At 50.7% G+C, this 22,992-nt stretch overlaps 1 protein-coding gene across 4 annotated transcripts in view; it reads left to right on the forward strand.

Annotated features, from left to right (window-relative positions):
* The window catches only part of LOC118218684 (metabotropic glutamate receptor 8-like), a 95,579-nt gene that overhangs the window by 65,428 nt on the left and 7,159 nt on the right, over positions 1-22,992 (forward strand). For all 4 annotated transcript variants that reach the window (XM_035401275.1, XM_035401274.1, XM_035401278.1 and 1 more), the window contains exons 6-10: positions 792-946; positions 1,168-1,305; positions 10,808-11,008; positions 16,800-16,939; positions 19,821-20,756. In XM_035401275.1, coding sequence (XP_035257166.1) covers positions 792-946; positions 1,168-1,305; positions 10,808-11,008; positions 16,800-16,939; positions 19,821-20,756 — 1,570 coding nt within the window. The remainder of the gene's footprint in view (positions 1-791; positions 947-1,167; positions 1,306-10,807; positions 11,009-16,799; positions 16,940-19,820; positions 20,757-22,992) is intronic.

Consider the following 22,992-nt stretch of genomic DNA (forward strand, 5'->3'; position numbering starts at 1 on the left):
TGAGCAAGCAGTACTGAACACACAACTCTAAACATGCAACACTGAACACACAACACTGAGCACAGAGCACTGAACACACAATACTGAGCACAGAGCACTGAACACAGGGCACTGAACACACAACACTGAGCACAGAGCACTGAACACACAACACTGAACACACAACACTGAGCAAGCAGTACTGAACACACAACTCTAAACATGCAACACTGAACACACAACTCTAAACATGCAACACTGAACATGCAGCACTGAACACAAAACTCTAAACATGCAACACTGAACACACAGCAGTGAACATGCAGCGCTGAGCACGCAGCCCTGAGTGCGGGTTGAGGGTTTTAGTGGCCTGCCCTGGTATGCTTTATGTGGGTCATGCCATAGGACCTCCACGTCTGTGTGTCTGTTATTCCTGTAACTAATTCCACTGTTAAGTGATGAATGGCAGTTTTTTTTCAGCAGCCCCGTATGTGCGCCAAATCTCAAACAGTCTAAAGCGAATAAAATTATGAACAGAGTGTGGAAGATAAAAACAGCATCAAAGTGTAAAGTTGCTGAGTGTGACGAGGAAGGAATGGCCTGGTTTTGCTCATCTTCTCACTGGCTTCTGCAGAAAAACATATATCCCTGCCTCTCACTGGGGGGGAGGGGGTGCTTGGGTGTGTGTGTGTGTGTGTGTTTGTGTGTTGTGTATGTAGTGGTGTGCGTGTGCACATGTGCTTGTATGTGTGCACATGTGTTCTGTGTGCTTGCGTGTAGTTGGTTGTATGATCTGTCTGTCTCCCGTGTAGGCGGATCCTGAGTGCTGCCAAGCGGAACAATCAGACGGGTCACTTCCTGTGGGTGGGGTCAGACAGCTGGGGCTCCAAGATCTCCCCTGTGGTCCAGCAGGAGAGGGTGGCAGAGGGTGCGGTGACCATCCTGCCCAAAAGAGCCTCTGTGGACGGTACGGGGTGGGGCGGGGGTGTGCTGCCTGGGAATCCACCTTTCGGTTACAAGCCCAACTCCTTACCCATTATACTACACTGCCGCCTACCACACACACCTTATACCTGATTACACGCCACTGTAGGATGGAGGTGGAAGAATATCAGGTGTGTGAACAGTGAAATTTGTGTGCGTCATTCTAACAGCCCCCCCTCCCCTTCTCATCCCCCCCCCCCCCAGCCTTTGACAGGTACTTCCGGAGCCGATCTCTCTCCAACAACAGGCGCAATGTGTGGTTCGCTGAGTTCTGGGAAGAGAACTTCAACTGCAAGCTGGGGTCACACGGCAAGCGGCTGGGCAGCCCCAAGAAATGCACAGGTACCGGGCACTGCTCTGCAGCACGGTGCTTTACACTGCTCTGCAGCACGGTGCTTTACACTGCTCTGCAGCACGGTGCTTTACACTGCTCTGCTGCACGGTGCTTTACACTGCTCTGCAGCACGGTGCTTTACACTGCTCTGCAGCACGGTGCTTTACACTGCTCTGCAGCGCAGTGCTTTACACTGCTCTGCAGCACGGTGCTTTACACTACGCTGTAGTACAGTACATTACACTGCTCTGCAGCGCGGTGCTTTACACTGCTCTGCAGCACGGTGCTTTACACTGCTCTGCAGCACGGTGCTTTACACTGCTCTGCAGCACGGTGCTTTACACTGCTCTGCAGCACGATGCTTTACACTGCTCTGCAGCACGGTGCTTTACACTGCTCTGCAGCACGGTGCTTTACACTGCTCTGCAGCACGGTGCTTTACACTACGCTGTAGTACAGTACATTACACACTACATTTTTCCAGTTTAAACCACATCTGTTTTGATCCTCACATGGCCCCGGTCTGGATGTGCAGCTGGTTAAAACATGAAAAGCCGCCGTGTTCGCCGCGTTCGCCGCAGACGTGGGCGTCGCCCAGGTGGCGCCCATCACGGCTCTGTGGCGGAAAGGTCCGGAATAACGAGCTGAGGGGACAGGTTCGGCCCGAGCAGGCTGCTGTGTGAATATGAGAGAGCGGCGTGCTGAGACTGGGCTCTGTGCCAGCGCTGTCCCCCCCCCCCCAACGTGCACTCACCCCCCTCCACAGTGTGCCCCCCCCCCCCCGCGCAGGACCAGGGGAGGCGCTGCTGCTGCCGTCAGGCTGTCGGGCGCTCATCCGCGCGGCGGGACGGGGTCCCAGGGGCCCACAGCGCACTGTGACCGGCCCCTGACCCGTCTGTGGGCCCCGGGCTCCCTGCAGGGGACACTACACCTATGAGCAGAGAATCTGACCCTTCTGTGCCAGACTGGGCTCAAACTGAAACTGGAAACAGGCAGGCGCAATCCTGTACAGGAAGTGTGTCTGTAGGGAGAGGAAGTGCTGCAGGAAACGTCAAGTGACTACATCAGGGTACACACTTGCAGGCACAGGTGTGTGATCGACGGGTTCAGATCATTTTAGTGAATGTTAGTAAACATGGAAAATCTGTTATTGAACGCAGAAACATGCAGAATCCCTGACTGAAGAGCTCCTTGGCTTAGCTGTGATGTACTGCTTAGTCCCAGCAATGAAGCAACTTAGTCCCAGCGATAAAGCAACTTAGTCCCAGCGATAAAAGTGCTAACCTTTCCCAAGTGGGGCCCAATGGGAATGCAATTTAACAGCGTGAGTGTTGAAGGGACGATAATAACCTCGCAGTGTGTGCACTCACGGGTAAATAACACAGTCACTGAGGCTGCAGGCCCTCCATATATCAGATCGCTGTTTATCTGTTTGAATCTGTCTGAAGTGCGTCGCTTCAGAGCTCTGAGCGTAATAATAATAGAGGCTTGAGTAAGATGCTCTTCTGAATGACACGCAGCCATGTTCTCACATCCTGTGTGTGTCTCATCTGACATGGAAAAAGGATGCAGGATCGGGTGCCTCCTCATACATACTCAGCCCCGATGTGTGTACTGCAGAAAAACTACTTTGACTCATCAATGTTTAGTTGCATAATCCATCAGCTCTGGGGAAATAAAGATTAGCATATTAATCAGGGTCATTAATCACCGAACACATTTATCAAAAGAACAATATTTGAAGGAGGTTAATGAGTTTTCATGCACTTAATATGCTTTAATATGTGTTTGCCAGGGAGCAATATAGGACAAAAAACAAAATGGCAGTTTAAAAATAATCTAATCATAAACATCCAGTACGGTGTCAGTGGAAGCCTGTTTTAGCAGCAGTTCAGCTGGAGCACAGCCCACCGAAGGGGAATTTATGTGTTGCTTTTGAATTAGATCCAGTGGGCAACGGCAGTTTAAAGAAGGGAAAAAAATGTCTCTGTTTTGTACAACGATCTTCTTCTGTGACAAGTTTGAGCGTCTTCCAGAATCGGCTTTGCTTTGCCAGGCAGATGGACTGAAAAAAGAGCAACTTTTCTTTGGCCACTGTTTTAGATTTAAAGAAAAAGTGTTGGACTCTTGAGTAACAAAAGCTGTGTGATAACACGTCGAGTGCAGTTCTGCTGGAATTTAAACTATATCATTCTATAGGAATGATCACCGGACCGGGTGACACTGAAAAATGGCCAACATCCAATGAATGTACTGATTAATCCAACTAATTAATCATGTCCTTTTTATTTACTTGACTAACTGTGGTAATGCAAATCCATTAACTCAGTAGTGATAATGTCAGCATATGTGTGTGTGGGAGTGTGTCTCTTGGCGTAGTGAATAGGACTGTCTCCGTGTGTTTGTGGATGGAGCGGAGGACTGTCTCAGTAGATCTGTGGGGTCCCTGTGCAGTGTCTCGTGTGTTTTTAAGGGGGTAGGCGATGACACAGACCCGGGTTTTTGGCTGAAGTGGCTGCTGCTAGCTTGATGAAGCCATGTTAAATTCGGCTCTGCATTTCGCGGAAATGTCATACTTCTGTAATGTTCTCCGTTTGAATGCACTGTGAAGATTCGGTTGCATCTTTGCACTAGATGAAGATGTGGTTGTCGTTGTTATGCTGGAACATAGATTGAACATGCCTACCATAGTTTGATTAGTAATCTGAGTGCTTTGATGTTTATTTGGGGCATAGGTAATGTGCTATGTACAGTTAATGATGACTTGCTGTGTCTTTCATTTTGATTTTCTGTTTTATAATAATTATTATTATTATTATTATTTTGGGAGTGTTGGTTGATGTAATTTATTTTCTGAACGTTCGTTTTATGTGCACAAGTTAATTCATCTTTAATTTAAGGTGTTAAATTCAAAATTCTCCTCTCTCTCTCTTTCTCTGCTTGCTCAGAGCTGTTTTTATTATTCACTCTAGACACTTTTAGACTCTTATTGACATAACAAGAGCTGGATGAGCTGATTCTTCTGCCCCATGTCAATGTCTGCTGACTAACCACTAAGAGAGAGAGAGAGAGAGAGTGTGTGTGTGTGTGTGTGTGTGCATGCATGAGGGGTGTGTGTGTGTGTGTGTGTGTGTGTGTGCATGTGTGCGTGTGTGGTGTGTGTGTGGTGTGTGTGGTGTGTGTGTGTGTGTGTGTGTGTGCCTGCAGAGATTTAGCTGTCAGGCGTAGAGTGAAAGGAGACAGGTGAACGTGCACTGTACTGTAAGTAATATCATTGAGTTCAGACCGTTTGCTGGAAGGTTATTGCTGTTTGCATTTGAATACATTTAGAATAGGTTTATCTTAGAGACCTCTGCCAACCCTGTGGCCTGGGCCACAAGCAAAACTGCTACTGTAGCTGTTTCCATAGTGCAGCCTGCAGTCAGACCACGCTTGCACTGCACACACACACACACACACACACACACGCATACAAAGCCTGCCCTCTCCCTGTACACACACACACACACACACACACACACACACACACACACACACACACACACACACACACACACACACGCATACACACACACACACACACACAAAGCCTGCCCTCTCCCTGTACACACACACATACAGGCACAGACATGCACACACACACACACACACACACACACGCATACAAAGCCTGCCCTCTCCCTGTACACACACACATACAGGCACAGACATGCACACACACACACACACACACACACACGCTGTTACCGTCTTAATGACAGACGCCATTAAACAGCGAGCTCTCCCAGGGCACTGAGCCATAACCACAGACCAAATAGTTTTCCTTTTCTCTCTCTCTATAACCCGGCGGTTAAGTGTGTAGAGATAACAGGATGACAGCTGTAAATACTGATAAATTAAAAGTGGCAGATGATTTATTACCCAGAGCCACGCGGTCTGAAATGACCCTGCTAATGCGCTTCTTTGAGGTTATCTCTCTGGAACGTGGTGGGTAGCCAAAAGGATAATATAGGGATTAAGGATTAATGTGTTCTGTTCTATTTATTTATTTATTCTTTTTTTTTTTTTGAGCTATTCCTTCAAGTCAAGAAAACAGGTGGCATTACCATTTTATGCAAATTAAGTGTCTGATCCACATTTATAATTGGGGTAAAAATTAGAAAGTGTTGAGGAAATTTGAAATTTTCCATTAGCACAGAAAAGAAATTCAAGTCTGTTCCAGAGAGAGGCGGCTGTCTCTGATACACAGCCCATAATGACTCCATGTTTGTGTTTGTTTGTTTAAACGCAGTGATGCTTCATTTCATAATGACTGAAATGAATGACTAACAGACTGAAATGCATTACTTTAACAGAGCGCAGTCAGAAACTGGCATCCTGTCCTTTTGTAGTGAGTTTCAGTCTCAACCCCTGCCCCTGAGTGACCATATCACATACTGAATCAAATATAATACAGCATATTTACTATAGTATATAATAAATATCATCAAGCAATAGTTTTTTCCCCCCATAGAGGGAAATATGATTGCAGCAAGAGTTAAAAAGAACATGTAGACAATTGACAGATAAAATATTAAGCATTTCTTAGATCAAAGCACTTACTGTGCTTTTACATGCATAGATCATATAATATTTTAATCTTATATTCATCTAGTCTGTCTGAAGCCAGAGGGATTTGGGTCAAGTCTTTTGCTCAAGACATGGCAACATCCAGGCATCAAACCTGCAACATTCCTGTAGAAAACCCAGTTTGCCTCAGGGTCACTCTCTTAAGTTTCTCAGCCTGGCGGTGTGAAGACCTGTAACTAACAGCACACTAGCTGATCCCTTCATTCTTTCACGCGCAAGCAGTGGGAGGATAAAATGTCAAACGATGAATCAATTTCTGTGGCAATAAGGACTCTGCGTGACGAGACATGCTGATAGGCTCTGCTGGTAGGACAAGCTGACGTATCGCGTGCGTTCTATTTGCTCCATGACAGCAGTGAGTCAGGTGAGGGAGAGAGTGTGGAGATGTTCCGCTCAGGTACATGACAGCAGTGACTCAGGTGAGGCAGAGAGTGTGGAGATGTTCCTCCCAGGTGCACATGACTCAGCTCTGCTGTTGGACAGGTGTCTCAGGTGTGCATCCTTAGAGCCGTCACGTCCGCCGCGTCGCCTGCAGGCCAGGTGGGCTCCGTACTGTACGCACAGGAAGCGTGGCGTCGCCGCCTGTCTCTCTCTGCTGATGGAGCACAGACTCCCCGCTTGCCATTTTCACTAGCAGGCCTCAGACTGCCAGGCCACTCAAGAGAAGACAAAGGGCTGGAAGCAGGAGTTTAAAAGCACAATGGCTGTTTGTGCTGGTGCGTTTAACGCTACTTACCCACAGTGGAGCGTTAATGCGCCTTTTTTTTATCTTTTTGCTTAAAAACACAAACATAAACACAAAACAACAAACAAAAAAAAACATAAAAAGAAGACTTTATGTAAGGATGCTAAGAGTTTATTTCTAACGGGATTAATGGTTGTGAGGCCTCGCTGGGAGTAATGAGAGAGTGTAGAGGTGATAAAACCCTGATAATGGGACCTGGCGTGCGGCGATATGCTCTGTGAGCAGCAGCTGTCCAGAAGTGCGGGCCTTATCGCTAACGCCTGCTTCTGCTCATCCCTGCAGCTGTCCAGAACTGCGGGCCTTATCGCTAACGCCTGCTTCTGCTCACCCCTGCAGCTGGCAGCTGGCTAATGTCCACATGCTGAATGAATGAATATGGGTAAATATTGAGTATCGTATCATTTGTGTCATATTAATGCTTGACATTAATTAATGATACGCTAATATGTGTGGTATACATATATAATTCAGTAGTGATAGCTGCATTGTAAATTGCAGATAGATTTTGATGATTGGTATGTATGTATGTATGAATGGCTGGGAGCGTTGCAGCAGTTGTACCCAGTGTGCCAACTGAGGCGGGTAGGAGCTGAAGCTGAAGCAGGTGTGGCCGGCGCTCCAGGTGAGAGGGGTGTCCAGGTGAGCGGCTGAGCTCCTCTGGTGCTCCTCCCTCTCTCTGCACCTCCACCTCCAGCTCGAGCCAGACACTGAGACTCACGGTTATAACATTGTAATAACACACACCTGCTCATCTTCACCATTAGTTTCAAGCTTCCAGCCACACTGTTATTACAGTGTAATTACAGATGCACAGTCTTCCCCCGTTTTAAAAGTTCACCTCTCAGCAGTGAGATTTTCCATCTCATTCCTGTGTTGATCTGTGCGGGTCTGCATTTAAATGAGCTTCGATGTGTGATTTCTGTGATTTAAATATTTCCTCGTCTAGGATTCAGACCAGAGCTGTCACTGAATTCTGAAAAGAGGAAATGGCTCTCGCTGGCATGACAGGTAGTTGAAAACAGGTGCTGTGTCTGCTGGGGAAGTATGGCACTTTATTCTCTCTTACCCCAAGCACCATGCCTTCCACATGTGGTAATGTGCTTATTATTGTTATTATTATTATTATTATTATTATTATTATTATTATTATTATGCCAGTAGGTTTTGACGAGGTCCATCGAGGCCTGATTATCAGAGCAAGCAGATTCCATTAATGCTGATTCGCTGAGGACTTCTTCATAATAGATTTGTTCTTATGCTCTTGTTTTTTTTTTTTAACAACCTCCCTAAATTATTTTGTCATAAATCCCATTTGCTTATTGAAATGAGGGGGGGGGGGGTCCCTTCTGAAAACGGAAAGGAGGGAGCTTCGTATTCGGCGAGGAGAATTAAATTTGTGCCCCTAAGTGATGTTTGATTGAGACACATGTTCCAGTGATTAAGTTGTCTGTCGAATATGTCACCATCCGTCACTCAAATTGATATTCAAGTGTTCTTTTTTAAATTTTTTTAAACATATTAGCACAGACTGTTAGCCTTATTAACACAGGCAGAGAAAATGCTTGGTTTATGGCGTGGTCTTTAGTTTGTCAACATTAGCATTTAGACAGCTTTCTCATCTCCCTGACAGACAAGTGGAATTAGGGAGATTAACCCATCTGTGTACCCTTGGTAATTAATCTCTGATTGGACCCCGGGTAATGAACTCATCGCTGTTCTTCGAATTTGCGCTGTTTGTGTTCAATTACATAAGGTTTAAAAATGTGATGCTTGCCGTGTTCATTATATATTTTGCGGCTTGTAATAGAAATTAGTTTTTTTATTTTTTTGTCATTTTGTTTTCATGATTCTGAAAGTGTGACCGCAGATCTAATAGCGGTGAGGCTGAGTCAGTTTTGACATTTTAATGATTCAAACCCGTGGTTGAGCGCACACGCAGGCATGCCTGTGGAATGAATAGTGTGGCTGTGTGCTGGCCAGTCAGGATGTCTCCTGTCGTACATTTAAATTAGCCGTAGCACCAAAAAGGCTTTTTTCTTCAATGGAGAAGGGGCCCGCTTGGGAATTTGATCAGTAGATCTTGTCCCAGCCTGGGCAGCCTGTCTGCAGGATGTCTGGCGCCTCCTATAGACGGCCGTTTGTAAATGCGCTCTGTTGACCAGGACTTCCTGAGAGAAGCCTGATTGTGGGACGACAGGGTACTGCGCTCCACTGTGACGGGTGGCGATGGAGGAAATAAGTGAAAACCCTTCAAATCGAACGCACCGCTGGGATATCCAGTGTGACGCCCTGTCCTTAGAACTGGGTCGCAAATTAAAGCAAGAGCTCTGCGCTGCTCGGTGTCCAATTCGCCGGCGTGAGTTTTGGCGTCGGCGGGAAAATGAGGCTGTAATGCTCTGGCTGAGGAGCTGGCGGGACGTCCCGCCTGGGCCCCGGTTCGTGAGGCAGCGGTGACACACAGGCCTCGCCGCGGCGGGAAGCCCTTCCCATGATCCTCTACGTCACTGCTGCTCTGCCTGCTCTATTCATTACTGAGTCATACGGCACAGCAGGCTGGCTTTTATTTTAGAGGGGCGAACGCAAGGCTTTCAGGAGAGGCCTTTCAGAGCCAGAGCTGCTGTAAACCTGAGCTGAATCTGTAAGGTGCTATTCATTCGGCGCTGACATGTTCATTGATTGGAGGCCCGCAGGACTTTGTTAATTCACCTTGCTGCACCTTGTTTGTGTTTTCCTGCTTTTGCCCAGAGCGGACGTGCCAGAACAGAATGGAGGAGGAAATCAAATTGAAGTTACTTACGCTTCTCATAAAACATAAAAAAACGTTTGTGGGGATGGGGGGTAGGAAGGGGGGAACGGAACCATTTGGACAGAACAAGAAAATAATCCATACATTTGGCTTGACTGTACTCTCACTCTCTCTCACTCTCTTTTTCTCTCTGTCTCACTCTCTCTCTCTCTCTCTCTCTCATACACACACACACAGCTGAGTGTTAATAGGAGAAGAACAGATAAGGCATTTGTTTCTATGGTGACTGTTGTTAAAGAGGAAATGTTTTCTTTTTTTTTTAAATATGCTGCAATGAAATTTTTTAAATTTCTTTTTAAAAAGGGGGCCTTATATTTTCAGTATACTGCAGTTTATTTCTATTAGAGGTAACGGGGTAGCGGTAGTGTGTACTGTAACTTCTAATCTGCATCATTATGATGATGATGATGATGATTTCTTTATTTTTGATGTTAGTAGGAACGTTAAGGTGGCTGGGGTCAGCTCTCATTGCCAGCACTGTGAAGCAGAGCGCTCACTGAAGCTCTAGTCCAGTACTCATTATTATGAGCATTTACAGACATTACAACCCCAAAAGGAAGGGGACAACTGACATCCAACATCTCCTCCAAAATCATGACATGTTTGGTGTTGGTGTTGGGGTTGGGATTGGGGTTGGGGTTGGTGTAGGGGTTAGGATTGGGGTTGGGGTTGGGGTCATGGTTAGGGTTGGGGTTGGGGTTGGTGTTGGTGTTGTGGTTAGGGTTGGTGCTGGTGTTGGGGTTGGGGTCATGGTTAGGGTTGGGGCTGGTGTTGGGGTTGGGGTCATGGTTAGGATTGGGGTTGGGGTTGGTGTTGGTGTTGTGGTTAGGGTTGGGGCTGGTGTTGGGGTTGGGGTCATGGTTAGGGTTGGGGCTGGTGTTGGGGTTGGGGTCATGGTTAGGGTTGGTGTTGTGGTTGGTGTTGTGGTTAGGGTTGGGGTTGGGGTTGGTGTTGTGGTTAGGGTTGGGGCTGGTGTTGGGGTTGGGGTCATGGTTAGGGTTGGGGCTGGTGTTGGGGTCATGGTTAGGGTTGGGGTTGGGGTTGGTGTTGTGGTTAGGGTTGGGGCTGGTGTTGGGGTTGGGGTCATGGTTAGGGTTGGGGTTGTGGTTAGGGTTGGGGCTGGTGTTGGCGTTGGGGTCATGGTTAGGGTTGGGGCTGGTGTTGGGGTTGGGGTCATGGTTAGGGTTGGGGCTGGTGTTGGGGTTGGTGTTGTGGTTAGGGTTGGGGCTGGTGTTGGCGTTGGGGTCATGGTTAGGGTTGGGGTTGGGGTTGTGGTGATGTGTAAGGGGTGTAGCAGTGCTGATGCGTTTGGGGTCTCCTCTCTCTGCAGGGCTGGAGAAGGTGGGCCGGGACTCCAGCTACGAGCAGGAGGGGAAGGTGCAGTTTGTGATGGACGCGGTGTACGCCATGGCCCACGCCCTGCACCGCATGCACCGCGACCTGTGCGCCGGAGCGCCCGGGCTCTGCGCCCGCATGAGCAGCGTGGACGGCAAGGAGCTGCTGCGCTACGTCCGCGCGGTCAGCTTCAACGGTGAGCCCCGCTAACGAAGCCATGCTAACGAGCCCACGCTAACGCGCCCATGCTAACGTGCCCACGCTAACGAACCCATGCTAACGTGCCCACGCTAACAAGCCCCTGCTAACAAGCCTCCGCTGACACACCCTCGCTAACAAGCCCCTGCTAACAAGCCCCCGCTAACGTGCCCCTGCTAACAAACTCCCGCTAACACGCCCTCGCTAACAAGCCCCCGCTAATACACCCTCGCTAACAAGCCCCCGGTAACACGCCCTCGCTAAGAAGCCCCCGCTAACACAACTCCGTAACGAACCTGCGCTAACACGCCCCCGCTAACGAATTCGCACTAACACGCCCCCGCTAACAAGCCTGCGCTAACGAGACCTGGTAACGAGCCCCTTCTAACTAATTGTTTGTTATTAATGTTTGTTATTAATATGATTATAATCATACAGGAGTCAATGTGTCCCCATAAAGACGTGTGTATCTCTGCGTAGAGCCCGGCTCTGCTGCAGAGTGTGTCACTGCTGATAGGCTAACCGTGAGCACGCTAGTCCTCATTACGGCTCAGTATTGAGCTCGTCAGCCGCAGGGAGAGCTCTATTGTGCAGGGGCTTCCTCCGGAATGCGAGGAGGGAGCAGGAATCCATACCAATCAAACGGGACTTTAAAAGAGCATCAGAGCCCATCAGTGCTATCCCCCTGCTTACTGGCACCATTAGAGAAATCAATGCTGCCTTATGTCCTGCACAGAGAGAGGCTCCTCTCTGCAGTCCTGCTGTGGAGTTCACAACAAACCCTCTGCATGAGCTCCCCCAAATGACCCCAGTCTCAGCCCAATATGGCCCCAAATAACCCAGTCTCACGCAGTATGACCCCGAATAACCCAGTCTCAGCCCAATATGACCCCCAATAACCCAGTATCACCCAGTATGAGCCCAAATAACCCAGTCTCAGCCCAATATGACCCCCAATAACCCAGTATCACCCCAATATCACCCCAAATGACCCCAGTCTCACCCCAAATGACCTCACCACACCCATATGACCCCAAATGACCTCACCACACCCATATGACCCTGCCACGCCTGTGTGATCTCGCCACGCTCATATCACTGCTCCTCTCGCGCATCTTACCTCAGTTGCCGCGGAAACCACTGCGCCAGTCCTGCTTTAAGTCCCGCACACTCCGTCAAGGCCAGAGTCAACAGGTTGAGTCCTGCCATTAACACTGTCGCTTGTCTGTGTGTGCACGCACTCTTCACCGATAAAGATTCCTGCGGAAAGCGTTCAATGCTGCGTCGGTGTCAAAGGCACAAGTGTGTTACTGTTATTATTGAAATTGCCTTTTCAGTTTTGGCCTAATAATGTGTTGCTCTTGCCAAACAACACAGCAGATGAAGCATCAGGCTGTAGCAGAGCAGGTTATGCGGGCTGTGGTGTGTAATTTCTAATGCGCAGGCAGGAGCCGTTAAATTAGACTCAAAGCGCGATGTGAGGCTGTGGGTACTGTGATGCAGTCTGAGTGCCTCGTCAGTATCTGCTGCAGGGTCTCCTGCTCCTCCTCAGTATGCTGCTGCAGGGTCTCCTGCTCCTCCTCAGTATGCTGCTGCAGGGTCTCCTGCTCCTCGTCAGTATGCGCTGCTGCAGGGTCTCCTGCTCCTGGTCAGTATCTGCTGCAGGGTCTCCTGCTCCTCCTCAGTATGCTGCTGCAGGGTCTCCTGCTCCTCGTCAGTATGCTGCTGCAGGGTCTCCTGCTCCTCGTCAGTATGCGCTGCTGCAGGGTCTCCTGCTCCTGGTCAGTATGCTGCTGCAGGGTCTCCTGCTCCTCGTCAGTATGCTGCTGCAGGGTCTCCTGCTCCTCGTCAGTATGCGCTACTGCAGGGTCTCCTGCTCCTGGTCAGTATGCTGCTGCAGGGTCTCCTGCTCCTGGTCAGTATGCGCTGCTGCAGGGTCTCCTGCTCCTCGTCAGTATGCTGCTGCTGCAGGGTCTCCTGCTCCTCGTCAGTATGCGCTGCTGCAGGGTCTCCTGCTCCTGGTCAGTATGCTGCTGCAGGGTCTCCTGCTCCTGGTCAGTATGCTGCTGCAGGGTCTCCTGCTCCTCGTCAGTATGCGCTACTGCAGGGTCTCCTGCTCCTGGTCAGTATGCTGCTGCAGGGTCTCCTGCTCCTCCTCAGTATGCTGCTGCAGGGTCTCCTGCTCCTCGTCAGTATGCTGCTGCAGGGTCTCCTGCTCCTGGTCAGTATGCTGCTGCAGGGTCTCCTGCTCCTCGTCAGTATGCGCTGCTGCAGGGTCTCCTGCTCCTGGTCAGTATGCTGCTGCAGGCTCTCCTGCTCCTGGTCAGTATCTGCTGCAGGGTCTCCTGCTCCTCCTCAGTATGCTGCTGCAGGGTCTCCTGCTCCTCCTCAGTATGCGCTGCTGCAGGGTCTCCTGCTCCTCGTCAGTATGCGCTGCTGCAGGGTCTCCTGCTCCTCGTCAGTATGCGCTGCTGCAGGGTCTCCTGCTCCTCCTCAGTATGCGCTGCTGCAGGGTCTCCTGCTCCTCGTCAGTATGCGCTGCTGCAGGGTCTCCTGCTCCTCGTCAGTATGCTGCTGCAGGGTCTCCTGCTTTGGCAGGGTAGACTTGCGCTGAACAAGTCGCTCAGTCTGCCGCTCGTTCTGTTTTTCCCCACACGCCATCTGTTTGCACCGTATTCCTCCACAGCGTGTGTCAGTGAGATTATCCCACACCAGAAGCACACTGTGATCGAGGTCTTTTCGAGGTTTAATCGCGCTGGTGGTGTGGCGGTGTGGTTCAGGCCTGGGTTTTAACTCCAGGGCTTTTCCCGGTGTGCTGGGATAGAAACACAGGAGCGTGTGTGTGTGTGTGTGTGTGTGTGTGTGTGTGCGTGTGTGTGTGTGTGTGTGTGCGTGTGTGTGATACAAACCCCAGGGGACCTCGGTCCTTTGAAAAGCGGTATGAAGTGTATATTTATATGACAAGTGTTCTCACGTACTGAACAGTACCCAGGCGAGCGTATGACAGTGCAGAGGCTGTTTCACATGAAGAGCTCGGTCCCCTGTGCCTTTGTCTGAGGTATACATCTTCACCCCGGGTCCTATTTTAATAAGTTTGACATCGGTCCTGCTGTACTCTGTGGGAATGATTTGAATCTCTGGTAAAAACATATTGGATTTTCAATCTAGTTGAGAGTCTTATCTGAACAAACTGTTAGCAAACATAAATTATTTTTTTTTCAATTTTTGTAGTCTAGAGTCTTGTCTGGTTATTGCCATTGCAGAGTGCTCTTACCCACCATTACAGAGGCGGAAAGCACAGACTTTCCGTGCTTAGAAAATTTTGTGCAATCAAGTCCTCATGCTGCCCTTTGTGTATTCTGGCTATGAAGGGCAGTGTGCACAAAGAGACATTGCATTTGATTTTAATTTAGCCAGATGGGAATTTGGCTTTAAAGACGGCAGACTGCAGTGTGTCCAGGGCAGGACTGGCCTTCCTGCAGCCTGCCTCAGTCTCTCCAGCGTTCTTCTCTCCTCTGACCCAGCCTCTGACCCAGCCTCTCCAGCACTCTTCTCTGCCCTCTGACCCAGCCTCTCCAGCACTCTTCTCTGCCCTCTGACCCAGCCTCTCCAGCGCTCTTCTCTGCCCTCTGACCCAGCCTCTCCAGCGCTCTTCTCTGCCCTCTGACCCAGCCTCTCCAGCGCTCTTCTCTCCTCTGACCCAGCCTCTCCAGCGCTCTTCTCTGCCCTCTGACCCAGCCTCTCCAGCGCTCTTCTCTCCTCTGACCCAGCCTCTCCAGCGCTCTTCTCTCCTCTGACCCAGCCTCTCCAGCGCTCTTCTCTCCTCTGACCCAGCCTCTCCAGCGCTCTTCTCTCCTCTGACCCAGCCTCTCCAGCGCTCTTCTCTCCTCTGACCCAGCCTCTCCAGCGCTCTTCTCTCCTCTGACCCAGCCTCTCCAGCGCTCTTCTCTCCTCTGACCCAGCCTCTCCAGCGCTCTTCTCTCCTCTGACCCAGCCTCTCCAGCGCTCTTCTCTCCTCTGACCCAGCCTCTCCAGCGCTCTTCTCTCCTCTGACCCAGCCTCTCCAGCGCTCTTCTCTCCTCTGACCCAGCCTCTCCAGCGCTCTTCTCTCCTCTGACCCAGCCTCTGACCCAGCCTCTCCAGCGCTCTTCTCTCCTCTGACCCAGCCTCTCCAGCGCTCTTCTCTCCTCTGACCCAGCCTCTCCAGCGCTCTTCTCTCCTCTGACCCATCTCATTAAGCCCCTGAGGCCTTTGACTGGCACTGCGCATTAAAGATTAAAATCTGTAATTAACAGAATGTTTGCCGGAGTACAGGGAGCCGCCCTGCGTGGTTCAGCGCGGTTACCTTGGCAACAGAAAGCGTAGCGATGCGGCGACATCGTTGAGCGTCGCGAGAGCGTTACCTGTCCGTTAGCCAGGTGGGCATCCGTTCTGTAGGGCCCCAGGTGGGCATCCGTTCTGTAGGGCCCCAGGTGGGCATCCGTTCTGTAGGGCCCCAGGTGGGCATCCGTTCTGTAGGGCCCCAGGTGGGCATCCGTTCTGTAGGGCGCCAGGTGGGCATCCGTTCTGTAGGGCCCCAGGTGGGCATCCGTTCTGTAGGGCCCCAGGTGGGCATCCGTTCTGTAGGGCCCCAGGTGGGCATCCGTTCTGTAGGGCCCCAGGTGGGCATCCGTTCTGTAGGGCCCCAGGTGGACATCCGTTCTGTAGGGCCCCAGGTGGGCATCCGTTCTGTAGGGCCCCAGGTGGGCATCCGTTCTGTAGGGCCCCAGGTGGGCATCCGTTCTGTAGGGCCCCAGGTGGGCATCCGTTCTGTAGGGCCCCAGGTGGGCATCCGTTCTGTAGGGCCCCAGGTGGGCATCCGTTCTGTAGGGCCCCAGGTGGACATCCGTTCTGTAGGGCCCCAGGTGGGCATCCGTTCTGTAGGGCCCCAGGTGGGCATCCGTTCTGTAGGGCCCCAGGTGGGCATCCGTTCTGTAGGGCCCCAGGTGGGCATCCGTTCTGTAGGGCCCCAGGTGGGCATCCGTTCTGTAGGGCCCCAGGTGGACATCCGTTCTGTAGGGCCCCAGGTGCCCTTTAGGCAGTGCATGAAATGTAAGTGTAAAATATTTGTGGAATCAACATGGTGCAGATTGTCTGCAGGATTAGTGTAGATATTAAATTGCCCACAAGAAAAACAGGACCTGTGAGGTTACTGAGTGTGATGTGTTTGCATGCAGTTTGATTTGCATAAAAGAATCTGTAACATCTTACTAATTTCTTTTTTATTTTCCACATGTTCAAAGCATAAAGACGCTGGTTATGAAGGATGGTTGTTTAGGTTTGTGATTAGCACTCGTACTGCAAAGACAGACTGAGGTCCAGCGTGTGTATAGGAGGTGCAGTATGTGTGTGTGTAGGGGTGCAGTGCGTGTGGGGGAGAGAGAGAGAGAGAGTGCGTGTATGGGAGAGAGAGTGTGAGTGTGGGGGGGGGGGGGTAAAGAGAGAGGAGGCAATGAACATCTCCTTCCTTTCAAATTCACAGTTCATTTATTATTCATCATTTGTTTGCTTCAGAGCTTTAATTGAAGTGACTCTAGAAAAGCAATATGTGACAATTACAACAGCTACGCAAGTAATAACCCACCAAGTCTCCCGCATGTAAAGCAACCAGGAACTACAATACCCATGAGGAAACAGGGTCACTGTATTTTACAGGGATCCCAGGGAGCCCTCTCAGCCCCCACAGCCCCAAACCATCCCGCCCCTACACGGCACTTTGGTCACGGCGTGCGGTGTTTCCTGTCTTACAGGAAGTGCTGGGACTCCCGTGGTGTTCAACGAGAACGGGGACGCCCCGGGACGCTACGACATCTTCCAGTACCAGATCCGGAACGGGTCGGCGCCGGAGTACCGGCTGATCGGCCGCTGGACCAACCAGCTGCACCTGAACGTGAGCGGAGGAGCCGTGGGACGCGGTGGTGACCCGCCCCGCCCGCCCGCGAGCTCGTAACGACCCCCCCCCACCCCCCACCCCGCGCCCCCCCCCCCCACCATGCGCCTGTGTCACCACGCGCCTCCTGTTTCCCCCTGTGTGGTTTCTCCGTTTGTGAAATGAGCATTTTGAGCCCTAATCTAAACAGATGGCTTTGCCCTTTCCTGCCTGCTCAGTCACAGGGTGCTGGCGCATGCCTCTCATTGGCGCGTTGCACGCACGATCGTTTTGTGATTTGTACTCCATTAGAAATCCCGGCCCGTCTGACTTCCCCGGTTTGCACACTATGTGAGAACAGAGATTAATATACCGCGCGATGGGAAGCAAGCAATGCTAATGGTCTCCTGCTGTTTGTCAACAACATTTCCATTTGTGCCAAATGCTGATAGCCAGAGAGTGGAAGCAGTGCCATTTTATGCTATTCAGAATGCAATGAACGCACCACCGCTGTGGATACTGAACATCCAGTGGACTAGGATCCATGCATGCTTCCTGAGGTAACCACCCCGGACTGAGCCCCCCATTCTGAGCTGAGTGAACCAGCACCAGCACCAGAACCAGAACCAGCACCAGAACCAGAACCAGCACCAGAACCAGAGCCGCCCGTTATTACAGCACACTGTCTGGCTCTCTTCCTGTGAGCTCCTCAGAGCCGGTGTCATTGTGTAAAACACAGCCAGTGTCATGTTTCCTCTCTCTGCGCTGGTTTAGCTGTGTTTCAGGGAGCGGCGGGCTGCCGCTAACAGTTTGCTTCTCCGCGTCGCTTTTATTACGTTTTTAAATTATTCAAACTGGGGCCTTTTACAGAGCAAGCGCGCAGAGAGAGTGCTTCAGCAACACGAAGCCTTCCGCTGAAGCTGAGCTTCCTCTGTTCTGCACTGGAGTGAGCGCATTAAAACACAATGATGCTCCTCGGAGATGATCCCCGCGTTATATTAGCATTTATTAATCCGCTTTGCTGAATCTGTGGAATGATATTAGTATGTGTGTACTGTGGTCTGGCTCAGCTCTTCCCTCAACGTTCCTTTTTCAATTTCCGTCTGAAAATGAGTCTTTTTCACGGAATGTTGATTTGGGTTTCCGATTAGATTGAATCACGGTCGTCACTACGCGTAGTAGCAGCACTGCGTGCGTGAAGATCTCTGGTGCCTTGCTTAGTGCTGCTCCTCAGCAGAAGGATATGATGATACGACAGTGTGAGCTTATCGCTGTGCTGCTCCTCTCAGGGGAGCAGCCTGCAGGAAGTCGCTGGCAGAGGAACACCTGGGCGGGGGCTTTGCGAGCGCGGGGGGGCCCACCTGCTGCAGGCAGCTTGCTGATGCCCTGCTTTTTAAGAGCAGAACTGACACATCCGGCTGAAGTTTAAGTTCTCAGCTGCTGAGGACGGCACTTTTTCGGAAGTGGGCGGGAGGAAGCTGCCGGAACACTCGAGAATAATGTGACATGAAATAATGTGACATCAGTCATGTGTTCCCACTGACACCGTTTTTCCCGATGGAAAAAAAACACAGCTCTCCTCTTCTTGAAAAATGTGTGTGTGTGTGTGTGTGTGTGTGTGTGTGTGTGTGTGTGTGTGTAGTGTAAGCCGACTGCGCTCTGTGTGTGTGTGTGTGTGTGTGTGTGTAGTATAAGCTAACGGCGCTCTGTGTGTGTGTGTGTGTAGTGGAAGCTGACGGCGCTCTGTGTGTGTGTGTGTGTGTGTGTGTGTAGTGTAAGCTGACGGCGCTGTGTGTGTGTGTGTGTAGTGGAAGCTGATGGTTCTCTATGTGTGTGTGTGTGTGTGTGTGTGTGTGTAGTGGAAGCTGACGGTGCTCTGTGTGTGTGTGTGTGTGTGTGTGTGTGTGTAGTAGAAGCTGATGGTTCTCTATGTGTGTGTGTGTAGTGGAAGCTGACGGCGCTCTGTGTGTGTGTGTGTGTGTGTGTGTGTGTAGTGGAAGCTGACGGCGCTCTGTGTGTGTGTGTGTGTAGTGGAAGCTGACGGCGCTCTGTGTGTGTGTGTGTGTAGTGGAAGCTGACGGCGCTCTGTGTGTGTGTGTGTGTGTGTGTGTGTGTAGTGGAAGCTGACGGCGCTCTGTGTGTGTGTGTGTGTGTGTGTGTACTGGAAGCTGACGGTGCTGTGTGTGTGTGTGTGTGTGTGTGTGTGTGTGTAGTGGAAGCTGACGGCGCTCTGTGTGTGTGTGTGTGTGTGTGTGTGTGTGTGTGTAGTGGAAGCTGACGGTGCTGTGTGTGTGTGTGTGTGTGCTGTAGAAGCTGATGGTTCTCTATGTGTGTGTGTGTGTGTGTGTGTGTGTGTGTGTAGTGTAAGCTGACGGCGCTCTGTGTGTGTGTGTGTGTGTGTGTGTGTGTGTGTAGTGTAAGCTGACGGCGCTGTGTGTGTGTGTGTGTGTGTGTGTGTGTGTAGTGTAAGCTGACGGCGCTCTGGGTGTGTGTGTGTGTAGTGGAAGCTGATGGCGCTCTGTGTGTGTGTGTGTGTGTGTGTGTAGTGGAAGCTGACGGCGCTCTGTGTGTGTGTGTGTGTGTGTAGTGGAAGCTGACGGCGCTCTGGGTGTGTGTGTGTGTGTGTGTGTGTGTAGTGGAAGCTGACGGCGCTCTGGGTGTGTGTGTGTGTGTGTGTGTGTGTAGTGGAAGCTGACGGCGCTCTGGGTGTGTGTGTGTGTAGTGGAAGCTGACGGCGCTCTGGGTGTGTGTGTGTGTGTGTGTGTGTGTAGTGGAAGCTGACGGCGCTCTGGGTGTGTGTGTGTGTGTGTGTGTGTGTAGTGGAAGCTGACGGCGCTCTGGGTGTGTGTGTGTGTAGTGTAAGCTGACGGTGCTCTGTGTGTGTGTGTGTGTGTGTGTGCAGGTGCGGGCGATGCGCTGGGCGGGGGGTGGGGCCGCGGTGCCCGTGTCGGTGTGCAGCCTGCCGTGCGGTGTGGGCGAGCGGAAGAAGCGGGTGAAGGGCGTGGCGTGCTGCTGGCACTGCGAGCGCTGCGAGGGCTACCACTACCAGGCCAGCGAGCTGAGCTGCGAGCTGTGCCCGTACGAGCAGCGCCCCAACCGCACCCGCACCGGCTGCCAGCCCATCCCCATCGTGCGGCTGGACTGGCACTCGCCCTGGGCGGCGCTGCCCGTCCTCCTGTCCGTGCTGGGCATCGTGGCCACCACGCTGGTGATGGCCGCCTTCCTGCGGCACAACGACACGCCCATCGTGCGGGCCTCCGGGCGGGAGATGAGCTACGTGCTGCTGACGGGCATCTTCCTGTGCTACGCCGCCACCTTCCCCATGATCGCCGCGCCGGGCGTGGCCGTCTGCGCCTGCCGCCGCGTGCTGCTGGGCCTGGGCATGTGCTTCAGCTACGCCGCGCTGCTCACCAAGACCAACCGCATCCACCGCATCTTCCAGCAGGGCCGCAAGTCCGTGGCCGCGCCCCGCTTCATCAGCCCCGCCTCCCAGCTGGCCATCACCTTCAGCCTGATCTCGGTGCAGCTGCTGGGCGTGCTGGTGTGGTTCGCCCTGGACCCGCCCCACACCGTGGTGGACTTCGGCGAGCAGCGCACGCAGGACCCCGAGGCCGCCCGGGGCGTGCTCAAGTGCGACATCTCGGACCTGTCGCTCATCTGCTCGCTGGGCTACAGCATCCTGCTGATGGTCACCTGCACCGTCTACGCCATCAAGACGCGCGGCGTGCCCGAGACCTTCAACGAGGCCAAGCCCATCGGCTTCACCATGTACACCACCTGCATCGTCTGGCTGGCCTTCATCCCCATCTTCTTCGGCACCGCGCAGTCCGCCGAGCGGGTGAGTCCCGCCTCCGCATCCTCGCCGACGCGTGCTCCGGGAATTCTGGGAATTCTGGGAATGGGCTGCTCTCAGCCAGTCGCTGTGCGGGGTTTGAGTCTGCCCTGCGCTGCAGAGCAAACAGGCGAGCGTTCACTCTCTCAGTCGCAGCTCAGCTTGGGTGTTAGTTATTGTGCTGATTTACATAAGACAATATCAAAAGCTAAACGACTGCAAATGTTTGGTCACTCTCCAATAAAACAGACAAATGCTGGATGTTGTAAGGACGATATACAGATTAAAATAATGTAACTGAACCCCATAATAATCACTGGTGTGGGTCCGGCAGGGCTCCTGTTTATACAGCACGCTGTGTTGCTCTTCCACTCTCACTGTATCTGTACTGCTGTAATATTCACAGCCTTGTGGCCTCTGTCTGGCAGCACATTTCTGTATTAATTGCATTCAACCCGGTCGAGATGATAAAAGAGCAGGGAATTCACTGAACTGTGCAGCCAATCAGATCGCTGGAAGGAGACGGTTCTGATGGGAATCGGACCGAGATATCGGGGTGAACCCCATTACGTTTTCAAAAGGAGTCGTGAGAGAGCTTGTAATGAAAACAGTGAGTCGGGACCTCAGTTTGATATCTGATGGCCTGCACCTCCTACAGTGCAGTGTCCCCATCGCTGAGTGAGAGCACTGGCGTTTATTTGACCAGAGGCATGTATCCTGTTACTGACCCCCATCAGCACCACTTAGCTATCCCAAGAGCTCTCCTGTGCACGTGCTAACCGAGCCCTTTCCTCAATTTTTTACAGATACAGATATCTAGAAATGCCCCACAGAAATCTCATAAATTAGATATATTCTTGATCCAGTTAAAATTTCCACAACTAAATTAGCCATTAAAATAATAGGCTATTCTTTGTTTCATGTTATTGTGGTGGTATAGATGGCTCTGTGTGACCTATCGCTCCTGACAGCGTGATTGCTTTCACTGTGTAAGCATATTATATTATAATTATCTCCTTGGCTTCCAGTCTCTGAATTGGCTGCATTAAATGCACTGGTCATGTATTGCTGAGTAGCCATTTTTGCTAGGATTGAAATTCAATTTCCAATGTAGGATATAATAATTATTCTTAGTTCTTATTCTTGGTGTCTCTATATTTCAGCCTCTGAAAAAAATATTTTCCCCTGTTCTTTGCCCAAGGCAGTACAGGCTCAGAGCCCACTGAGATGATTTTAGGATGTAACTTTTTCAGTGTGATATGCTCAGATGGGAAGGGTTAGTTAAATTATTACAGTTTGTTCTACTGTACACGGTAATACTCCAATTTGTAGTTAATCAATGCTGACACTACAACACTGAGCTGTCTGTGTGTCCTGACAACTTAATAATGGGGTTTGGCAGTAATAATAATAATAATAATAATAATAATATTCAGCAATAAAAAGGATAAGAGAATATTGAAATACACAATATAACTTAAAATTTAAACATAATTCACCCAATGGCCAATCTAAAAAAAATTTTAAAAATAAAAAAGTTTTTAAAAATGACTTAAAACTGTCAACTGTCTCTGCCTCTCTAATGTGAGCAGAGAGTGAACTCCAGATTCTTTGGGAGCCTCACAGATAAAGATATATCGTCTTTAGTTTAAGTTGGGAGCAGAGGAAAGTTAGGAGAGCACTCTGGGAGGATTGGAGCTATCGCCCTGAACGGTATGGCACTAAAAGCTCAGAAATATACTGTCGGTGCTAGGCCATGCAAAACTTTGAAAGTAATCAATAAAAATGTTTAAATCTTAAAAAAAAAAAAGCCAGGTAGCCAGCCAAGTTTGGCAAGGAGTGGGGTGATATGTGTCCTTTTACTGGTCTTAAATAAAACTCTTGCTGCTGAATTTTGAACAAGCTGGAGCCTAGGCAGGACACGACTACTTGAAACTCCGTACAGAGAGCTGCAGTAATCTAATGGAGATCAGATAAAATCAGGAATTACTTTCTCAGTGTGGGAAAGAGATAAACATGGCAGAGTCTTGGCCATGTTCCTGAGCTAATGGTAGCGGGATTGCACTACCTTTTTAATATTTAGGCAAGAATCGAAAATAAACCTGAGGTTCTGAGAGGCAGGCTTCACATTCAGTCTGAGAGAGAATATCATTTACAGGATGTAAGTTCAGACTCAGGGTTGGGACCAGTAATTAAAACCTCTGTCTCACCTCTGCTCGGGTGCAGAAAATGTTGGGCCATC

Source organism: Anguilla anguilla, chromosome 19 (assembly GCF_013347855.1).
Source record: "Anguilla anguilla isolate fAngAng1 chromosome 19, fAngAng1.pri, whole genome shotgun sequence".
Lineage (NCBI taxonomy): Eukaryota > Metazoa > Chordata > Actinopteri > Anguilliformes > Anguillidae > Anguilla > Anguilla anguilla.